Below are 20,988 nucleotides of genomic sequence, written 5' to 3'. Positions count from 1 at the left end.
AATCACAATATGAAACACACCAAAATCCCTTTTGGCTGGTGAAGGGCTGAAGCTTAATTGAGATCACGAGGCACATAGTACCAATCATAAGAAGCTAGCTGTAGAAGCGACAGGCATTCTGTGTTTTGCTTTAAGCGGAGGAGAGACATTTCTCTCTTGCCACGTAGTTCCAATGTGAACTGAAGGACGCTATCCTAACAAACACGCATCACCCCAAATTTGTTATCATTAGTCATTCTTTCAATTAAAGGACTCATGACATTTGTGGCTACTCTGCATGTCTCGTGAACCAACAGGGACCCAACTATACCTATTAGCATTTTTTTTTTTACCAAAAATTCTAAGACAATATAAAATGTCACAATTTGTACTATAACTGTTCACGTGGCAAACTATAAGTGGTAAAGAAAAAATTATAGATTTATGTAAAAGTGACAAACAATCTGTCATAATCTAACACATAAGATAATTGTGATAAAAATTGTGACATTTTGTATGGTATTAAAATTACTCTCTTTTTTACCTCAAGAAAGGAACAAACTCAATAAATGTGAGTTAAAAAAAAAAAAGAATCAGAAAGCCAATCTTGGACCTTACTTTATCAACCATTCTTATCTCCTAGTTTCCATATTTTTGAGCTGTTTGGTAGTAAGAATTGAACCAACATTACTGCCTATAGTTTGTGGTTCACTAGTTTTTGCATGAATGACATAATGAGGCTGGTTTTATAAAACTAGAAAATCTAAAATTTAAAACCTAAGACAGCTAGAAGAAAAAAACAAATAAGTCTAATTCACAGAAACTATATCATCATTATAGGATCAGGAGCGGAGCCATGTACTGGGTATTTCCTAAATATATAAATATAAATATAATTATAATTATTTTAATGTTTTCAAAATTTAATCTAGAAAAATAAAAGTTGCCCCCCACCAAATATTTGAATTAGTCTAATGATAAACTTAAAAAAAAAAAATTTGTCTAATAGTTATAGAGACATAATTTTGTTTTTTGTAATTTTATTTTTTATTATAAAATATGCTCTTATATCTGTTAAGTATTTGATAAAATTTGGCGTCAAACATGTTTGGATTTATCTTTTTCAACCCGTTATGTGGCAATTAATAAGTTATTGACTTATTAAAAAAATCTTGTCATTAAAACTACATATAAAATGTCTCTTTAGTTGCCACATAATGGGTTAGATCGAGATAGTTTCAAATATGTTTAGAGCATAACTTATTCCTTCAACTTTTGGATCATTCATGTTTTTTAAAATTTCATTAGTTCAATTGAAAGATTTTTACTTACTTTAGTATAAAATTTGATAATTTGTATTGAAAATGAAACTTTTTTAAGAATTTCACTGTGAAAATGGTAAAAGTGAGTTTTATTTTATAAAAGATCGCTATCAAACATAATTTTGATTGAAAATACTAAACTCTTTTTTTTTTGTTAGGTGTGTATATATATAACTAATCAAATAAAAATGTGTGTGTATGCATATATATATATATATATATGTGTGTGTGTGTATGTATGTGTGGAAGGTTATCTTAATAAATATATTAGTCCCAAACAAAAATTCCTAGCTCCCTTATATAGACCTGAGATATTCTTATTAAAGCCAACCATAGCTCATTCTCAGTCCATACGGTTCCATAAGGAGATAGGATGTCTTGGATTGTAATAATATTCTTTCTCAGCCTTGCATTTAATAGCCTTTCAGAGGCTGGCCATGAGAAGAAACTTCCATCTGCCATTGTTGTTGGCAGTGTCTACTGTGACACATGTTTCCAGGAGGATTTCTCAAAGTCCAGCCACTTCATATCAGGTTCATTTCAACAACTTCATAATTATTATTATTATTAGTGTTTTTCATGTTACAAACTTTGGGTTCTGTTTCAGTTCTGTGTCAACATTAATGTTTGTTACCAAAATTGTATGCAGGTGCATCTGTGGCTGTAGAATGCAAGTATGGGACTTCAAAACCAAGTTTTCATAAAGAAGTGAAAACAGATCAGCATGGAGAATTTAAAGTGCATTTGCCTTTCTCAGTAAGCAAACATGTGAAGAAAATTGAGGGATGTTCTGTGAAATTGATCAGCAGCAGTGAGCCTTATTGTGCTGTGGCCTCAACAGCAACTTCATCTTCACTCCATCTCAAGTCAAGAAAGCAAGGGACTCACATATTCTCTGCTGGGTTTTTCACCTTCAAACCATTAAAGCAGCCAAACCTATGTAACCAAAAACCAAGCATTCAAAATTCCAAGGAATTGGGTTCCAATAAACTCTCACTTCCTCCTACTGATGGTCTAGATTTTCCACCTCCAATTCAAGACCCAACAAGCCCATATCTCCCCCCTCTTCCTAAACTGCCTGAGCTTCCACCATTGCCACTACTCCCTCCTCTCCCAAACCTTCCAGGACTTCCATTTCCACCACCTAATCTAGGAAAGACTACAAACTCAAAACCTACTACTACTGAATCCTTAAAGAAAACTCAGTTACAAGATGAAAAGGAAGCCCACCCAGATGATCTCTTTCCACCACTTTTAACACCAGTTTTACCCCCAATTCAAGACCCTACAAGCCCATATCTTCCCCCTCTTCCTAAATTGCCTGAGCTTCCACCATTGCCACAACTCCCTCCTCTCCCAAACCTTCCAGGACTTCCATTTCCACCACCTAATCTAGGAAAGACTACAAACTCAAAACCTACTACTACTGAATCCTTAAAGAAAACTCAGTTACAAGATAAAAAGGAAGCCCACCCAGATGATCTCTTTCCACCACTTTTAACACCAGTTTTACCCCCAATTCAAGACCCTACAAGCCCATATCTTCCCCCTCTTCCTAAATTGCCTGAGCTTCCACCATTGCCACTACTCCCTCCTCTCCCAAACCTTCCAGGACTTCCATTTCCACCACCTAATCTAGGAAAGACTACAAACTCAAAACCTACTACTACTGAATCCTTAAAGAAAACTCAGTTACAAGATGAAAAGGAAACCCACCCAGATGATCTCTTTCCACCACTTTTAACACCAGTTTTACCCCCAATTCAAGACCCAACAAGCCCATATCTTCCCCCTCTTCCTAAATTGCCTGAGCTTCCACCATTGCCACTACTCCCTCCTCTCCCAAACCTTCCACCATTGCCACTACTCCCTCCTCTCCCAAACATTCCAGGACTTCCATTTCCACCACCTAATCTAGGAAAGACCACAAACTCAAAACCTACTACTACTGAATCCTTAAAGAAAACTCAGTTACAAGATGAAAAGGAAGCCCACCCAGATGATCTCTTTCCACCACTTTTAACACCAATTTTACCCCCAATTCAAGACCCAACAAGCCCATATCTTCCCCCTCTTCCTAAATTGCCTGAGCTTCCACCATTGCCACTACTCCCTCCTCTCCCAAACCTTCCACCATTGCCACTACTCCCTCCTCTCCCAAACATTCCAGGACTTCCATTTCCACCACCTAATCTAGGAAAGACCACAAACTCAAAACCTACTACTACTAAATCCTTAAAGAAAACTCAGTTACAAGATGAAAAGGAAGCCCACCCAGATAATCTCTTTCCACCACTTCTTCCGCCACTTTTTCCACCACTTTTACCACCAAATCCATTCCAGCCATCTCCTCTTATTCCTAACCCTTTCCAGCCACCTCCTCTTATCCCTAACCCATTTCAACCTCCACCAGCACCATTGTTACCTTCCCCACCAGCAGGTCCAGCACCATTGTTTCCTTTTCCACCAATACCAGGTCTCACTCCATCACCACCACCACCAGCTCTGCCATTCCCTTTCCCTCCAATAGTTCCTCTCCCACCTATCCCTCGCATCCCTGGCATCCCTCCTGCTCCTTCTTCAAAGCAAATTAGTTCTCCTTGATTAATCAGAATCTATCCAGCATGTACAATTCTTCAATAATAGCTTTCACATGTTCTTCACTTTGTTTCATGTAAATTATAATATATATTTGTGGATTTGCCAGAACAATGAAGTTGGATGTTTGTGGAGCATGTAGTGTGTCTACTGTCAGTGAGTAAGGAGAAATAAATACTAAATTGTTGTATTATTGTAATAAAGCTAAGGTTTCTGTCAATCACAGGTTTCACTCTGTATTTTTTTTTTCTCCAGAATTGGGTGTTTAGATTTGAGTACTTGTTATTTCCTGGCATGTGTAATCCTCCATCCAATACACACAGATAATTACAGGAAAGAATCTTTTTGGCGTGACCACAAGATATTGGCTAGGAGTTTCGGTGCTAGAATTTCATGGATCCATTAAACCAATCCCTTAGATTCATAGGTTTCACTCTGTAAATCCTTATTGTTACTGTAATTTTAACCATTAGGCATTGTCATTGGACAAAATTCATTCTAATCAAATTTACTATGGTGAAACGATTTCTGTTTGGAATTCATAATTTAATTTTTAAATGAATTGAATTGAATTCACTTTACTATCGACTCATTTGTTTGGAATAGACATCAATTGAAATCAATGGAATTTAGTTTCATTTAATGTTTGGATTAAAATGTAAAATGCATTGAATCGGAAAGAGTATATTCACATTATATTGAATTTAGAATTTGAGCTTCCGTTTCACCAGTACCACTTGAGAGTTGAGAGACATAGGTGGTGTTGGCTTATGTTCATTTACGAACTGGTTACCTCTATATTAACTGTATACACTGGGTATACGTACGATATAATTAAAAATAATCACAATTGTGTATATATATATATATATGTGTGTTCAAATTATATCTAATATAAGGGTTACACATTTTTTAAGTCATAGATATATACATGAATTTTATTTTCTCTTTTATTTTTTTTTTTTTTTGATATATACATGAGTTTACTCTTTTTTTTTTATTGAATTTTTTATGGTTTAAGTCATAGATAGAACACGTGGCGCAAAATTAGACAACAATTAAAATCCAACTTAGAATCTAGTTGGATTTTCTCCCAATTTTGGCTTTAAATATTTGCTATATACTAATTTCTTAAGTGAAGGCATAACCGCCAAAGGCCTTGTAGCTGAATTGGCACTTCCTCATGTACAAAGTGTTTGAAGGTCTAGGAGGAAATGATTCGACCTGCGGGGTTAGTAGCATGTTGTAATTATTTCTCAAAAAAAAAAAAAAAAAAAAAAGTGAAGGCATAACCATAAAATTAAAATAAAAGACATGCAAAATGAATGAGCAACAGAACAAAACAAATGAACCTATAGTATGATCATATGGTGCAAGTAAGTTTTTTCTTTTTTTCATTATTCTATTGTTATAATAAATGGGGTAGGGAGTTTCAACTCTCAAGTCCTAATTTATTCAAAAAAAAAAAAAAAAAAAACTTTCAAGTCCTAATTCTCCTCGTCATGAAAATTAACAATTGCTACTGAGTTATAAAGCTGTTAGCTTAATGCCAGTGAGTTGAGGACAAATATTGTATAATTTTCATTTTAATATTTTATTGAGAGTACAACTTGAATGAGCCCGTACAGTTTCTCTGTCCCAATTATACTTAAATCGCCACACACACACACATCTAGACAATTCTAGTGAAGGATGGTATAACACTATAGAAATTCAAAAAAAAGCAACATATATTCTTTTCATTCCTTTTTTTGATAAGTAAAAAGTAACAGATATTCTAATAAAAAAATTTATAAAAATATGATCCAAATTGACATTCAAAATGCAGGGAATCATTAAAAATATCATCCTTTCTTGAAGACCATGCTTAAACAAAAGCACCATGCCAAGCATACCTGGTGCAGAATGGCCTAGATTGCTTCCTTCTGTCCTTCCCAACTTCTCATGTCTAAAGGCATAAATTGATACTATTCAAAAATTTCAACAATTATGCACTCTTTTTCATCATTTTCACGATGACTTATTTGACGATTATGCATTCTTCTCGTGTCTAAAAGAAAGGGCATTAAAAGCCTCTTTATTCATACATTTTAGCCAACTAAAAACAGAAAATGAGAGCAACAAAACACAACATATAAGGTTTTGCTAAGCAGAGTACATCACCAGAAAAGAAGCCAAATCTAAAATCTTAGTAATAAGCTCATATAAACTCTATAATATTAAGGCATAGTTAGCATATAACATGATAGACAAACTAAGCACCATGGACTTAAGACCATAAGTTAATATAGACATCCTGCTTAATCCTTATAACAATTGTGGACAGGTTCTGACAAAAAGGTTTAGGAATGTACTCAAATCAAAGGGATGAGAACAAAAGAATGCATATCAAACAGATTAGATAATAAGAATCATAATTTGACTATAGAATAAATCAAGTCAAGCAGGTAAAGATTTTTTTATTTATTTAATTTTAACCAAAATAAACTCCAGACATATGATAACAACCGTATTTTAGATATTTCCTAAATCTCAATTTTCTAAAATCAAACAGAGGTGAAGTCACAATACAGAATCTCTAACTCAAACCAGTAGCCAGAAATCAACAAACAACTCAAACGCACGGAACAATGTTTTCTACCATACTCAGTAGTCTTTCCTTCCTTAGCAAATTCTGCTTTGAAAACCAGCAAAACTACTTCAAAACAGTTGAAATTTTTTTTGAAGCAAAAATAATAAAAAAAATATCTGTAGTGCATCATATGATCTGAAAGTTGGAGGCTTTCCATTGCTATAACAAGTTAAAATTGTGCATTAGCAATCAATGAAAAATACATCCAAAACTTAATTAGAAAGCAAAATTAACACAAAAATCCTGCTTCACAAATTTAGAAAAAACTTGGCATTTGTTCCATAAAAAACTCTTGTCCAGTAAACAATTGAAACAATGATCTTATCACGACACATTTGAAATCCCATTTAGTGAATTACAAGCTATACACAATTACTACAGAATTGATATGGTTAACTAAATAAGCCAAAAAATAATTTCACCATATTAAAGCATCAACTATAAGATAAAAGGAAAAAGAGAAGCATTTGAATTTTTGGCCTTCCATGGCTATGTAAAAATGTTCTTGTATACTGAAAAGCAATACAATACTTCCCAGAATCTTAAAAATGACTTTGAGTTCCTAAACTTCAATCTTATAGATCTGCTGGCCTTAAACTTCATGATAATTGCTTCCTTGTAATCTCAAAACATAAAATAGTCTGCATGGAGATAGAAAATGGGATGCAGACAAGCCAAACAATTAAATAGCCTGCCAAGAATCACTAAATGCTTTATAAATGTGGAGCCAAGAGCTTTAAATCCCTTAGACTGGAAATCCTGCTGACTTTCATATAATGCTCTTACAAAGGGGATCAGAATAAAGATATAATTTCCAATCCAAATGTATTATGTAAGCACTGCAGAAGAAGAAGGAAAGATTAAAAGACTAAACAAACAACAATGGCTAGCATTTAGTTAACAAATTTCACAACACTTAACAAACATTGGAGTGCAGTAGGTTATTCATGAAACGTTGATGCTAAAGTCCATATTCCTTATTGCCAATTTAGCATACAGTAAAAGGTGGCATCCTTAAAGATAATGTGCTCATTCATCATAGTTGTTTATTTAGAGGTCTTTCCTATTATTGTCTCTTATTTCATCACAATTTTAAAATCACACAAGTTGTCAGAAATCGAAAGATTTGATTTGATGTCTAAAATCGTTAAAAACTAGTCGAAACAACTTTTGGCTACTCTTACTTTGGAGACTTCCACATCTTTTATCAAAGAGCAAACCACAGGAATTTGATAGAAAAATTTGAGGAAAAAAAGAACTAGAAAGTATTTTATACAAAATGGTACAAACAAAACATAGGAAGAAATATTTGACAGACATAACCAACACATTGTCAAGGTTAAATACAAGTAATCTGTGGCAAGAAAATTCACTGCAATGGATTACACGGATGATGACAATGCCCTTCCCAGGCTGGAGGATAAGGGAGTAAACCAACAGAATTACTACAAAAACTACAATGTCAATGAGGCTTTTTTTTTTGTTTGTTAGAAAATGTCAATTTGACCTCTTGGAGGATTTTAGGTTGTGTTTATGTCATCAACAGTCAGAGTGTTGGAGAGGAATGGTGATACAGGAACCCAATACAAGAAGAATCAGACAAGTAGATTGTTAATTTGCTATCATTAAATTATTTCTTTTTCTGATTTAATTGCAAAAGTTATATAATCGGTCATACCAGTAGGCACTCATGGAGAGAAAAATCAAACAAATAAGTGCATCATAAGCACTAAATGAGTATTGGTAGTAAACTTCAGCATAGAGGGCCATTCACAAGCTACAACTAACAAATGCTTAATTACCACAGGGTAAAAGGCAAAGGAAAGTGTAACTTCATAAGTGAAAGCATAGGGTGCCAAAAATTCAAAACATCCCCTTTGATCAGTAAAACTCAGAAATGCAGATAGTTACACTTGGTCCATGGGACAATCGTCACATTAGGTTTTGGGCTCAATCAATTCTAAATACCAAGACCTAGACAAGATTCATCTCTTTCAATCAATTTTATATATCCATCTGTTTCAATCAATGAAATAAAACTGTGAATGCAAAGAAAGAGTTATCCAAGATACAAGATAAACTAAAAGTTGTGTAAACAAAAATAGGCAAAAGCAGAAATACAGAAGACAATGTCCATTTTTGTAGTTTGATGGCTCGTCCACATGTTCCATAAGACAAGGTAATTGTTCAATTCTAAGAAGACAATGTCGCCATCATTTAGGTTGAAATCTAGAAAAGACAAGTCTATAAAGGTCTCTCTTTCATTATCCTAACAAGCCTAGAATGTTCTGAAAACCATGTCCATAACCATAAAGTAAACGTTGTGTTTCATGCACCATGTACCTGCATTACAAGGAAAAATGTCTATGGGTGGATTGATATAATGGCATTGTTCTGAACACCACAAAGCCTCTGATCATTTCATTTTCTATTTCTATATCCACCCAAACCCAATACAGCATCCCCACTGCAGCGATTCAATCACAACGATGACGAAATAAGTATCAACCAGTCTCAGGGGAGAATGAATGCTTAAAAATCTATAATTGACATTTGTAATGCATTCCTGCCTGCCTGGGCTTTGTAACTATAATTGACATTTGTAATCTATAGAGCCAACTGTGAACCATTGTTTGATAAGCGGATTGCAGATAGTAGTACTCGCAAAACCCATCTGGATTCGTAGTAGCATTCATCGATGAAATCAATCATAGGATGGTTCTGGTTCTAAAAAAACGGATTTTATTTCTTAAAAAAAATGAATTAAGGGATTTTATTAAAGATTACTGTATTTATTTTTTAATAAAAAGCATTTTATTAAAACAAAACAAATTTTTTTACAAGGATGATCCACCCCTTCGGTTAAAACTTAAAAGGGTAAACATGCACATCCATAGATACGTACTTGTTATCAAACCACAACAACTCAACAATAACAAGCCTATTGCTTCAAGTCAAATGTGTCCTGACTAAAAGCATTAGCATTCTTAAGAATGCTAATGCCATATCCAAGGTCTTTTTGGCATTTCATAACTAAAAAACATTTGCATCAAAAAATGGTATACCTCACTGTTACAAAAAATTTTGCAATAGTGTTATAATACAATTCTAAACTTAGAATTGTACTATAGCACTATGCTAAAATATATATATATATTTTATTCCACCCCTTAGCTGAAAATAAAGTAATAATGTGAAATAAATAATAAAGAAAGATTAAAAAAATAATATTTTAATGAAAAAGTAAAATAATAGAGTTTTTGGATATAGGGTGTATTGTAAAATGGTATGATATAATTGATAAAGTAGTTTTTTGGAATGGTAAAATAGGATAGAGTAGTATTCTTCAATACTGATGCTCCCCAAGAGACCAAATAGGAATTTATTTAATTTTAACTTTTAAAATAGAGTGTCATGCCCAAATGGTTCAAATAGTGACAGTTCATTGCTCCAACTCCTGCAATACAACTTCTCAACCATGCACAAAACTTGGGGATTTAGGGTAAAATGGTTCAAGCTGTGGAATTAGCAGCATATTGTAATTATTTATATAAAAATAAATAAAAAATAAAAACTTCTCATCCATTTCTAGTGCCAGAGCATGAAAGCCCCCTGTAAACGGTAAACCTAATACACATTTCTGCTATTTACCTTTGACAAGAGCCCATATTTTTCTTGCTCCAATAGGAATCGTGATACCGTTTATGGATGCTGGCAAAACATATATATTGGATTCATGCTTTTTTTTTTTTCTTTTTTCTTTTTTCTTCTAGCATAGGTTAACAAGGTTGTGGGAAGTATATTTGATAGAGCTCTCCTAAATTTTGCACTTTGGGGGGACATTTAGAGACCAAGGCATTTCCAAATTTCCTATAGTTAGCCTAGAGATTTTTAGTTTATAAACCTTATTACATTGGGTTCATTGTAACACAACAAAACATATATAAATGATGTAGTTGTCAAAGGTTTTTTTACTATGGGCAAAGGCAGTGGCAGAGTCAGAGTCAGGATTTTAGTTTAGGGGGGGCAAGATTAAAAGATAGTATTAAAAAAAATTAATACATTAATCGATTATAGTAACAAAATAAATAAACAATTATAAACAAATTTAACAAAAAGTAAATGTTGCATATTGTTAAAAGCAAAAAAACAAAACACCTCATCTTATTTATCTAAAAGACAATATAATTTAAATGGCATTTCACTGTTCATTTATGGGATAAGTCATTTATGAAATATGAACAAGCAAGACAAATGCCATGAAAAATGTAATAGGTAAAAAATAAGGGATATGCTATGTTCATAACATTTTCTTAACAAATCTTAGATGACAAGTTGTTACAGGTTGTTATTGGTGAAAAAAAAAAAAAAAAACTAATTTCAATGGTAAGTTCAAATTAAAACCAATTACATCTTACACATATTATTTATTATAAAAATATTGTAAATATAGTACTTTTCTATATTTTTATCATTTTCTTTTACTTTAGCTTTTCAGGAAAACTTTTTTCCTTACTTTCCAATCTGTTTCTTTAAGGGTGGAGTGGACCAACTTTTTCTCTTTTTCATATCAAAAGGGTAGGTCAAAGTGTCAAGCACCTTAATATATCACCAAAACTAGTAGTTTGGGGAATTTTTTACAAAGCCAGGAGTGGGGGGGTATTGCCCCCCCTTGCCCAATGCTGGCTCCGCCTCTGGACGTAGGTCATCAAGTTGAAACACATTAAATTCTTAGTTTCACTTCCTCTTTTTTCTTCTCTCTTTCAATCACCCAAAAAATTTAACATATAGATCTTCCCCAAAGTTATGATGCACCAATTATCATAAGGATCGTGTTTAGTTCAAAAGGCGTGTTACACATACTATGTTCACTAATATTTAATTTTATCATAAACCCAGCTTTTTTGCATACTATTGTAACACCCAGGGCCGGCCCTAGGCTTAGGCCATTGCCTAGGGCCCCCTTACTAGAGAAGGCCCCAAATTTGGGGGCAATTTTTTTTTTTTTATATATATAAATATTTTTGGGTGATATTAAAACATTTTAGTATACATTTTTTTTTTCACTGTTAAGAAGGCTCAAAGAATAAGTAATGCTAGAGATAGAGATAAGACAAATTTAAATAAATAGGTCTTATAAATAGACATGTTGCTAATCACAAGTAATTCAAATAGAAAAATGTTAAAAATACTATAAATTTTACTAAATAACTTTTATTTATTTAATTATTTTTATACAAGATAAAAATTATACTCTAACCTAATCTAAGTATATATGTGTGCGAAACTCTCTTCTAGAGACTTAAATCTCGACCATTACCCTCCACATCTCACAAGAACTTATACTTGTGGAGTGATCACTGCACCAAGGGTGTGTGGTAGATTTGATGTGACAATGAATATTGTGGGGGGGGCTATAGCCCAAAGTAACGAGTTGGGTCTTGGGCTTGTCCGAGGACACTAGCAAATTCGAGGAGACAAATGTGACTTAGATGATCTACGTTACAAGCCTTATTATTAGAGACAAAGAAAGTAAGTCTGAGGAGGAACTTCTCCTCGAACGCTGAAAGTCTGGAGCAAATGTATATTCAAACTGTTGAAGCACACTTCCTGAACACGTGAAAAGGAAGAAAAATCAAAATATCTAAAAAAAGACTGCCACCACCACATTAAATGCACTACAGCTGCTTTTCTGACTGCATTAATGTAAAGAAGACCCCTGAACAGTATTGTCTTGGCTACTGCAACTCACAAAGGACTGAAAGGGGTATCTGATGGGATAGGTGCTCAAGTAGGAGTCCAGGTGACCAATAAGTGTAAGGTCCAAATGATCAGAGATAGCCTATATAATGTAGAAAAACTCCCATAAAGAGGGGGTAGAGAAAAAAGAGAGAAAGAGGGAGAAGGAGGACGGGAACATGCAAAAGAGCCCTAACATGGTGATCTGTAATCATAAGTGAAAATTCTAACCTCCTCGGACAGAAAGTCCTTTGACCGTGACATATTTTATTTCGTATTTATTTACTCCTAAATCCCATACAAGCCGTTACTCAACTCATTTTAACCTAGTTCTTTGACCCATACTCTACAAAAATTTATTGTATTGAGCTCTTTGGACCAAGATTCCATAAAGTCTTAGGCTCCAAATATAGTCCCTACAAATATAATAGGTAAATTTCAACAAACTATTAAATGCATTTTTGAATGAATATTTGTGATTGGTGATATATCTTTGTAATTCTCATGTTGTAAATTTTATAATATTTCTAGTATTTTTGTAAGCCTTATGTTATTGATCACATTCATTACAACACCAGTTTGTAGTAAAATTTGTTATAACTTTAGCATTTAAAAAAAAATCATATTAAAAATTAAAAAGAATGGATTTAAAAAAAAATATATATATATACATATATATATATATATAATGCTAGTTAAATATTATTTAGGTTGTGTTTGTTTTGGATGAAAATGATTTCAAGAAATCATTTTACACCAGCCTATGTGTTTGGTAAGCACAAAAAACTGGGTCAAACGGAAATCAATTTTCGCGTTGACCGTAAAATAACCCTCTCAAGCCGGAAATGGATTTCAGTATGTATTTTACCTTTAAATGAATTCTAGGACTCAAAGACAAAGAGAGAGAGAGGGAGAGAGTAAGAAGAGAGAGCACAGGTGGTTTGCCTAGCCAAGCTCCGGCACAAACACCCATCACTGATCCCTCATCTCAGCCCACCCCTCCTTCATCATCGATCCACAAACACCCAAGACCCACCTCTCTGATCGCTAGCCATGCACCGATGAGTACAGGTTAAGCTCCGATCTTTGTTGAAAATGATTTCAAGAAATCATTTTACACCAACCTATGTGTTTGGTAAGCACAAAAAACTGGGTCAAACGGAAATCAATTTTCGCGTTGACCGTAAAATAACCCTCCCAAGCCGGAAATGGATTTCAGTTTCTATTTTACCTTTAAATGAATTCCAGGACTCAAAGACGAAGAGAGAGAGAGGGAGAGAGTAAGAAGGGAGAGCACAGGTGGTTTGCCTAGCCAAGCTCCGGCACCGATCACCGATCCCTCATCATCACCCAGCCAAGCTCCGGCACAAACACCCATCACTGATCCCTCATCTTAGCCCACCCCTCTTTCATCACCGATCCACAAACACCCAAGACCCACCTCTCCGATCGCCAACCATGCACCGATGAGTACAGGTTGAGCTCCGAACTTGACAACCAACCGCAGGTTGTGCTCCAACATCGCCGCCATCTAGATCAGAGCCTTGCATCTCGTTCTCGTCGTCACCACCCTAGACTAGTCTCGTTCTCGACCCACCCAAGACCGATCTCGTCATGGCAGCTGAAGATCGTCGCCGTCGTTGAAGATTGATCTCTCTTTCCCTCAATCTCTCAATCTTTCTCTCTTTGATCTTTGATTTTTTTGTTGTTGTGGTGGTGGTGTGGGTGGTGGTGTTTTGTGTTGTGTGGTGGTGGGTTTTTGTGTGGATAGTGGTGGATTTTCTGTGGGTGCTGGTGTGTGGGTGGTGGTAGATTTTCTGATATAAAATTTGTTTGGAAGCTGAGAAAATGTGAAAAATTTGTAGGAAAATATAATTTTCAGAATATTACAAAATACTGGAAATCGTTTTTCGGACTATTTTTCATTGCACACCCAAACGCCTGAATTTTAATTTCCTTACGGGAATTCATTTTCCCCTACATTCATTTTATACTTGGAATTCGATTTACATCGAACCAAATACAGCTTTAATTGATAACATAAATGCCCCATTTGAAGATTTTGTCTTAGGCCTCCGAAACACTTGGGCTGGCCTTGGTAACACCCCATGCCTCTAGATCATGCAAGCCCACAAGACCCAACATAATAAAGGCCCATGCACCATCAGGAGCAGGGGCGGAGCCACATAGTGGCTTGGGGGGGCCGAGGCCCCTGCAAAAAAAAAAAAATTTCCCATTAGACTATGAAGAAAAAATAATTAGGCCCCCCCAACCTTAGGCAGCCGGCCCCCCCTCCCAATTTCTCACCCATTCTCCCAGGCCTCGATCAAAAATTAGTAACATCCTCAGATTAAAAAAAAAAAATATATATATATATATATATATATATCTGTTCTACTTTCAAGAAAAAAAAAAAAAAAAACCCAAAAAAAATTGAACTAAAATTTGAAAAAAAAAAAAAAAAAAAAAAAATTAACAGAGAAGCCCACGGCAAGCTAAGCCCACGGTGAGCCCAGTAGCTCGCTCACGGCAAGCCCACGCATTCTCAACCGAAAAAAAAAAAAAAAAAAAAAAAAAAAAATTAAAGAGAATCAGAAAATCCAACCATCACGTCGCTGGCAGAGAAATCAAATCGGTGGCAGATACCACAATGCCCGATACTGCCTATACAGAGCAAATCAAGCTCAACAGCAAACCAAACTCAACACTCAATAGCAAACCAAACACAGAGAGAAACACAACGAACACAGAGAGACAGAGGTTTTTATCTAAAAAAAAAAAAATTCCCAAATACACAAATAAAAACCAACCCAGCAAACCCACGGTCACGTCGCCGCGACGCCGCAGCTCGCTCGTCGTCGCCGTCGTCGCTCACCCCTCATCGCAGATCGAAGATCGGCCTCTGCTCCGGTGCTCCCTCCGGCCCTCCCTCAAGGTATTTCTCTCTTTTTCTCTCTCTTTATCTCACTGTCACTAAAATGAAAAATGGAACGAAATCTTTGTAGATCGTCGACGCCAGACGGTAGATCGGTCATCACTCATCGCCGTCGGAGATCTGCCGTTGACTAGTTGCTTCCTCCGCTCCAGCTCCGGCAGTCCGGCCCTCCCTCAAGGTTTCTCTCTCTCTCTCTCTCTCTCTCTCACCGAATGGTTTAGACTGTTTATGAATCCTGTTCTGCCTGAGCCCTTTGATTCTTTTATCTTTAATATCATCTCACATTCTCACTCATTCTTTTTATTTTTTTGGCTGAACACATCTCAATCATTCATTGGTTGATTTTTTTTTTTTTTTCCTGTTTGTCTTTATCTTATCCGGTTATTCCTCATTGTTGGTCAATGGTCAATGTGTTGGTTTTTAGTGTAAACCAACATTATTAAATAATAATTGATATTTATTCAAAAGTTAATAATTAAATTATTAGTTATTATTTATTGCAATTTTTTAAGAATTGTTTAATTATTTATTGCTATATTTTAGGAATTGTAACAAAGGATATGTTATGCTAAAATTAATGACAAATAAATTAAAACTATATTGCATAATTACCAACTAGGATTAAAGCATTATAATTAATGATAAATAAATTAAAACAATATAGTTTATTGTTATGCTAAACAACAATAATTAAAGTTATATAATTAAATTAACCAATACATTATAAAAGATAAATTAATTAAATTATTTGAGGGGTTATTATTAATTAAAGTTGTATTAAAAATGGGTTGACTGTTTAAATTATAGTGAAAATTTTGTTTTTTCCTTGAGTATGAATAATATTCATATAACTAAGCAAAAATTTCTAATTAAAATTTTATTTTTTAAAATTCTTTTTAGGTTAATTGAGTCATATTCTTAAAGCTAAAAGAATTATGAGCAGGCAAATTGCCGAACCACGTAAATACTGTCTTGTGTGTGTGATTGTTTTACTTTTGGCGTTTTGTTTTCTCTATTTTTTTGTTTCTCACAGGTTTGAAATTTCGGTTGAATTCCCAACATGTTCAAGTATATAATAATATATAAAAGTTGATAATTTTGTATCCAATAGACTTAAAAATTATATTTGGTATATCTTTGTTACAACCCGACCCCCCCAAGCATGTATTCCTGGCTACGCCCCTGATCAGGAGGCCAAGGCCCTCACATGCACAAGCATCTCACGTCACCCTGTGAAGATGACCACTCTTTAGCCTTTTGAGGTTGGACATGCAAACCACCTGCTATGCAGCCACTAGAAAGTTGTCCACACATGATGCTTCCATCTTTTTACACAATTTTTTAGCAATCTGTGTTAGCCATCATCATCAACTATTATTGTTCGATACCATCAACATTTGTCTTGTAGGTTTCCAAATTGATCATATTATACATTCATGACTTTACAAATTCAAGGTTCCATCATCTTAAGTTTGAGAGGATGGGGGCATTAGAGATATTAGGACCAAAGAGACCTAAATCTATTAGAGGCCCATGTAATTGTAGTGTAAGCATGCTAAACCTAGGGTTAGTATAAGGTTAGCTTGACTTCCCCAAAAAAAAAAAAGAAAAAAGAAAAAAAAGCCTAGTACTAAGTTTTTATTTATTTATTTATAAATCAATAATTACAATGGGTATTGATTTTTTTTTTTTTTTTTAAGACGAGAATTGAACCTTGGATGTCTTTATTAGAAGATATCAATCAATTAAATTACAAATCCCTTAAAAACTAATATAAGGTTACTCTAAGGTTCTTTAGTATTTAAACTTTATATTGAATTCCTTGAAATATTAATAGATTATATAGAAAAAAAAAAGTAGTAATTAAGGGAATTTTTTTTGGTAGCTTTATGTTGTCAAGTCTAATCATGTTAAATAATTACTTCAACTTTTTTCTTTTCTTTTCTTTTAATCACTTTACAAACCGAGGAAAAAAAAAAGAAAAAAAAAAAAAAAGAGAAAAGGAGAGAGAGCACTACCTTATTGTAAGTAGAGAGAGAGAGGACGGACTACATTATTGTAAGTCAATGACTTACCGGCGAAGTATTTTTTGTCGTATCTTGAAATCTGTGTTTGAAAGGGGTAGCAAAAGAAACATGCTCCTATCATGAGTCATGACTCGAACTTCCCTAGTCTTTTTCTTAGTAGACTTAGGTTTTTTTTTTTTAAGACATAGTCTGATTTAAAGGTAATCTAGTTTCTCCTGTACACTTAAAGTTGTGGAACAATCAATAAGTAATTCATCGTAGGAAATGAGTTAATGATCCTACTAATACCATCTAACTCTATATCCTCAATGACTCAGAACAATGTTCAAATATTTTTTCTTTTTAATAAATAATTGATTATAAGACAGTAGCAGAAGTTTATCAATCTAATGAGTTGATTTGTATTGCTCTATTTTTTTCTTGGTGGAGAATTTTAGTTTACTATCACCCCTTTCCTCGTTTTTCTTATTCTTATTAGCGGCGATACCATTAAGGAAAAATTCACCATGTTTCGGATGCACGATTCTTCCCTTTTACATGAAGGTAGACTCCACACTTTTGATACATGATATTCCTCCTCTACCATTAGATTGTGAAATTATTTTCTCATCTTGCTCAAACTTGTTATATCTCGATCAAGCTATATATATATAAATATATATATCATCAGTAAAGTATTTAGAGAGTATCAATCTCTACTTACACTAAAAATCGATTGGTATCTTAATCTGATAATAAAAAGTGACAAGTCGAAACTCTATTATAAAATAAAACTTTTGCTGCCACCCTTTAAAACTTATGGTTTAGTTGTAAAGCTATTTGTTCAATTGGTAAACACTAGAAATTAGGGGACTGTTTGGTAGTATAGCTAGAACAATGTTTTTCAGTGTTTAAATAACATTACACGTATTTTCACACATTTTTTTACTCACATGTATTTCTAAAAAATACAAATAACATTATTAGAACAACATTACCAAATGAACTCTAAATATATTTTTTAGTTTTTTAAGAAATCAAAATTTTAAAACTATAAAAATAAATCGATTCCATCCAACCCAATTACCATCCCCACTTATTGTCGAATCCCATATTTCCCGTTATCCGAGCATTTAGAATTTTTTTTTCTCAAAAAAGAGAAAAAAGTACCAAAATTAAAAGAATCACTTTCACTTGGAAGAAAAGCAAAAACAAAACTTCAAAAGCCAAAAAATTCCCTTGTAGTGCCGCCTCAGATTCCCTTGTAGTACCGCCTCGGCTCATTTTCCATGTAAAAAGTAGTAAAACTATAAACCCCTCTTCTGCAAACTTCTTTACACACACACACATACACTCTCTCTCTCTCTCTCTCTCTGCGTTTCTCAGAATTCTCACACTCTCTGTCTCTCATTTCTCGCACCGATCGTCTCGTTTTTTCTCCTATGGCGGAGGGCGATAACCTCTTCGCCGGCCTCGCCGAAGCTCTCTTCGCCGGGGCGAAGCCTCTCTCCCCCGCCGATCTTCTCCGCAAGCTTCGCTCCGAGGACTCCATCAGACCGGCGCTCCAAAACTTCTATTTGATCCTCAAACGCGGCGTCGAGGCTTCGCCGGAAGATGGTGCTCGCTTAGGGCTTCAATCCTGGAACGACTCGCAGATTCAAGCCGTTGCTTCGATTGCTTCTGCGCTCGCCTCCGCTTCTCGATCTCTCTCTGGTGAAATTTCGCTTTATCTTCCATTTCTTTTTTTAACAATTTGGTTTTGATAATAGGAAAGTACTTTTATTACTGTATTAGTCTGTATAGCAGTTTATGATTCAGGAAGTGAGAGAAGTACTTTTGGATGCTAATCAGAAACAAACTAGATTATTAACAGTTTTTTTTTTTTTTGTTGCTTTTGCTTTTGCTTTGATAAAGCCAAAAGTACTTCTCTTTGGTTTCAAGTTATTGATTCGTAGATTATAGAATTTTTTTTCTCTTATATTTTATTAAATTTTGTGTATTTTTGTGGTGTGAATGAATGCATAGTGGAGCAAGCAGAAACATTAATTGTTGCAGTCGTGCAACAGTCGCTGGAATTCGCTGTTTCTTATTTGGAGAAATCGGAATTCAATGGCGATGATTTAAGTATTCAGGTTTGTGTGGCTTCTTTGGCAATTTATTATTTTAATTGCAGAGTTGTAGCCTCTTTTAGAGATTTTTGTGCAGCAGTGTTTTATTTGTTTATTTGTGGTTTGGTTTATGTCAAGCTGGAGTGGACTCCTTTCTAATACATGGACGCCTTTAACTTTGATCCTGTTTATCGAAATTTTGGGTTATGTAGTTGTAGGTAAACAAAATATATGAACTTGGTTTTATGCAATACTCAAATTGATTTAAGCTTTGCATTGAATGAAAATGGAATTGGATTATATGATAAACTGCATGTGCTTTGGGTTTGGTTTAAAATATTGCTTCAAGTATGACAATTCTATTAATCCAAACGCACCACATGAGACATGAAGGAGCTGGTCCCCACGTCCCCATCTCCAAGATTGCCCAAGGTACATTTCCATGACTCCAACATAGCAAGTAGGGAATTGGACATTTTCCCAAGTTGCCCCAAATGAGCGGAGTAATACATCCCAGAAATCTCTAGCAATAGGACAATGTCGATTGAACTTACACATATAACACCAGTTTGCATTTATAATTGCCCTCTCATAAATTATCCATTGTCAAAAATTTTCCTAGTGCTGCAATCCAAGTGAAGAAGGCATAGGCGCTGTTCTAGCTTTCCAAATGCACTTCCAAGGAAATGGGGTGGATCTTGCATTCCCTGATTGAAGCACTCTATCAAAGTTTTTTACTTGAATTCCTTTCTTTGGTGATGGGAGCCACACCAATCTATCAATCTCTCCCTAGGGGCGACCGACCTTCATTGCATCTAGTTCATCTGAAATGTGTTCCAACAATTCCATCTCCGAATCTTGAGCTTCTTTAAGGAAAAGTGGCTTCCAATGTAAGCGACCATTAACCCATTCTATATAGTTTGATACAAGGGCATCTCCATCTCTAATCTCGATGAAATTTTCCAGTCCAATGATTTTTACAAAACAAAACTTTAGAGCCATCCCATACCCAATATGTGTATATGAGACAAATCTAGTCCAACCATTTGTACTTTATTTTCACAAACCAACCCCATAAGGGACTTTGACAACATTAGAACACCAATCACCCCTACCAATACCATATTTGTTATCAATCACTGAATCACCTTCCTCTACGGTGAGCCCCTTTCTACCACATTACGCCACAACCATGCTTGATTAAAAATCAAAAGTTATCTAATACCTGAATCCCCTTTTGAATTTGGGTACACATTGTAGACTACTTCACGAAATGGAATTTATTCTCACCACCAATACCATCCCATGAGAAATCCCATTGCATTTTTTTCCAATTTATTGGCTATGCTAATATGTGAAATACAGGCAAGAAGTAAGTAGGGAGACTAAATAGTGTACTCTTGTTTAGATTGAGTCGACCCCCCTTTGAAAGATAAAGTTTCTTTCACCCCGCCAATCATTTCTCCATCTTATCTAGTAGTAGTATCCCATCCCACCCCAAGAGGGAGTCCCAAATATTTCACTGGGAGAGAAGAGACTTTACATTCCAAAGTGTTAGCCAAAGCCTCCTTCTTTGTGACGATTCCCATGGGCATGAGCTCAGATTTAGTCAGATTTACCCTAATGCCAGAAATAAGCTCAAAACATAACAAAATACATCTAAATGGCA

General features: G+C 34.7%; 2 protein-coding genes across 7 annotated transcripts in view; both read left to right on the top strand.

The window, feature by feature from the left end:
- The first annotated feature begins 1,575 nt into the window (after positions 1-1,575).
- LOC126714374 (protein PELPK1-like) lies at positions 1,576-4,119 on the top strand. Of its 6 annotated transcripts, none has more exons than XM_050414502.1 (3): positions 1,576-1,834; positions 1,951-2,475; positions 2,719-4,119. In XM_050414502.1, exons 1-3 carry the CDS (start codon positions 1,675-1,677, stop codon positions 3,903-3,905), a joined length of 1,872 nt encoding a protein of 623 aa, XP_050270459.1. In that variant the 5' UTR covers positions 1,576-1,674; the 3' UTR covers positions 3,906-4,119. The 6 variants fall into 6 exon arrangements, with proteins under 6 accessions (XP_050270459.1, XP_050270463.1, XP_050270462.1 ...); XM_050414506.1 differs by having other exon boundaries at positions 1,951-2,718; positions 3,241-4,119; XM_050414505.1 differs by having other exon boundaries at positions 1,577-1,834; positions 1,951-2,906; positions 3,429-4,119.
- A 14,419-nt stretch (positions 4,120-18,538) lies between these two features.
- Positions 18,539-20,988, top strand: part of LOC126714373 (auxin transport protein BIG) — a 31,979-nt gene continuing 29,529 nt past the window's right edge. Inside the window, exons 1-2 of the mRNA XM_050414499.1 lie at positions 18,539-18,924; positions 19,237-19,343. Of these exons, the coding sequence (XP_050270456.1) occupies positions 18,654-18,924; positions 19,237-19,343 (378 nt within the window). The 5' untranslated portion in view covers positions 18,539-18,653. The remainder of the gene's footprint in view (positions 18,925-19,236; positions 19,344-20,988) is intronic.

The sequence above is a fragment of the Quercus robur genome, chromosome 2, assembly GCF_932294415.1.
Source record: "Quercus robur chromosome 2, dhQueRobu3.1, whole genome shotgun sequence".
NCBI classification, from domain to species: Eukaryota; Viridiplantae; Streptophyta; class Magnoliopsida; order Fagales; family Fagaceae; genus Quercus; species Quercus robur.
Note: the sequence above shows the minus strand (reverse complement) of the source record. Positions and strands in the feature narration are given on the sequence as shown.

Bases quoted from the DNA above. Each gene is read 5' to 3' on its own strand.
- LOC126714374 (XM_050414500.1), top strand. From the start codon at position 1,675: ATGTCTTGGATTGTAATAATATTCTTTCTCAGCCTTGCATTTAATAGC. The intron at 1,835-1,950 runs GTTCATTTCAAC...AATTGTATGCAG, and splicing joins GTCCAGCCACTTCATATCAG to GTGCATCTGTGGCTGTAGAA.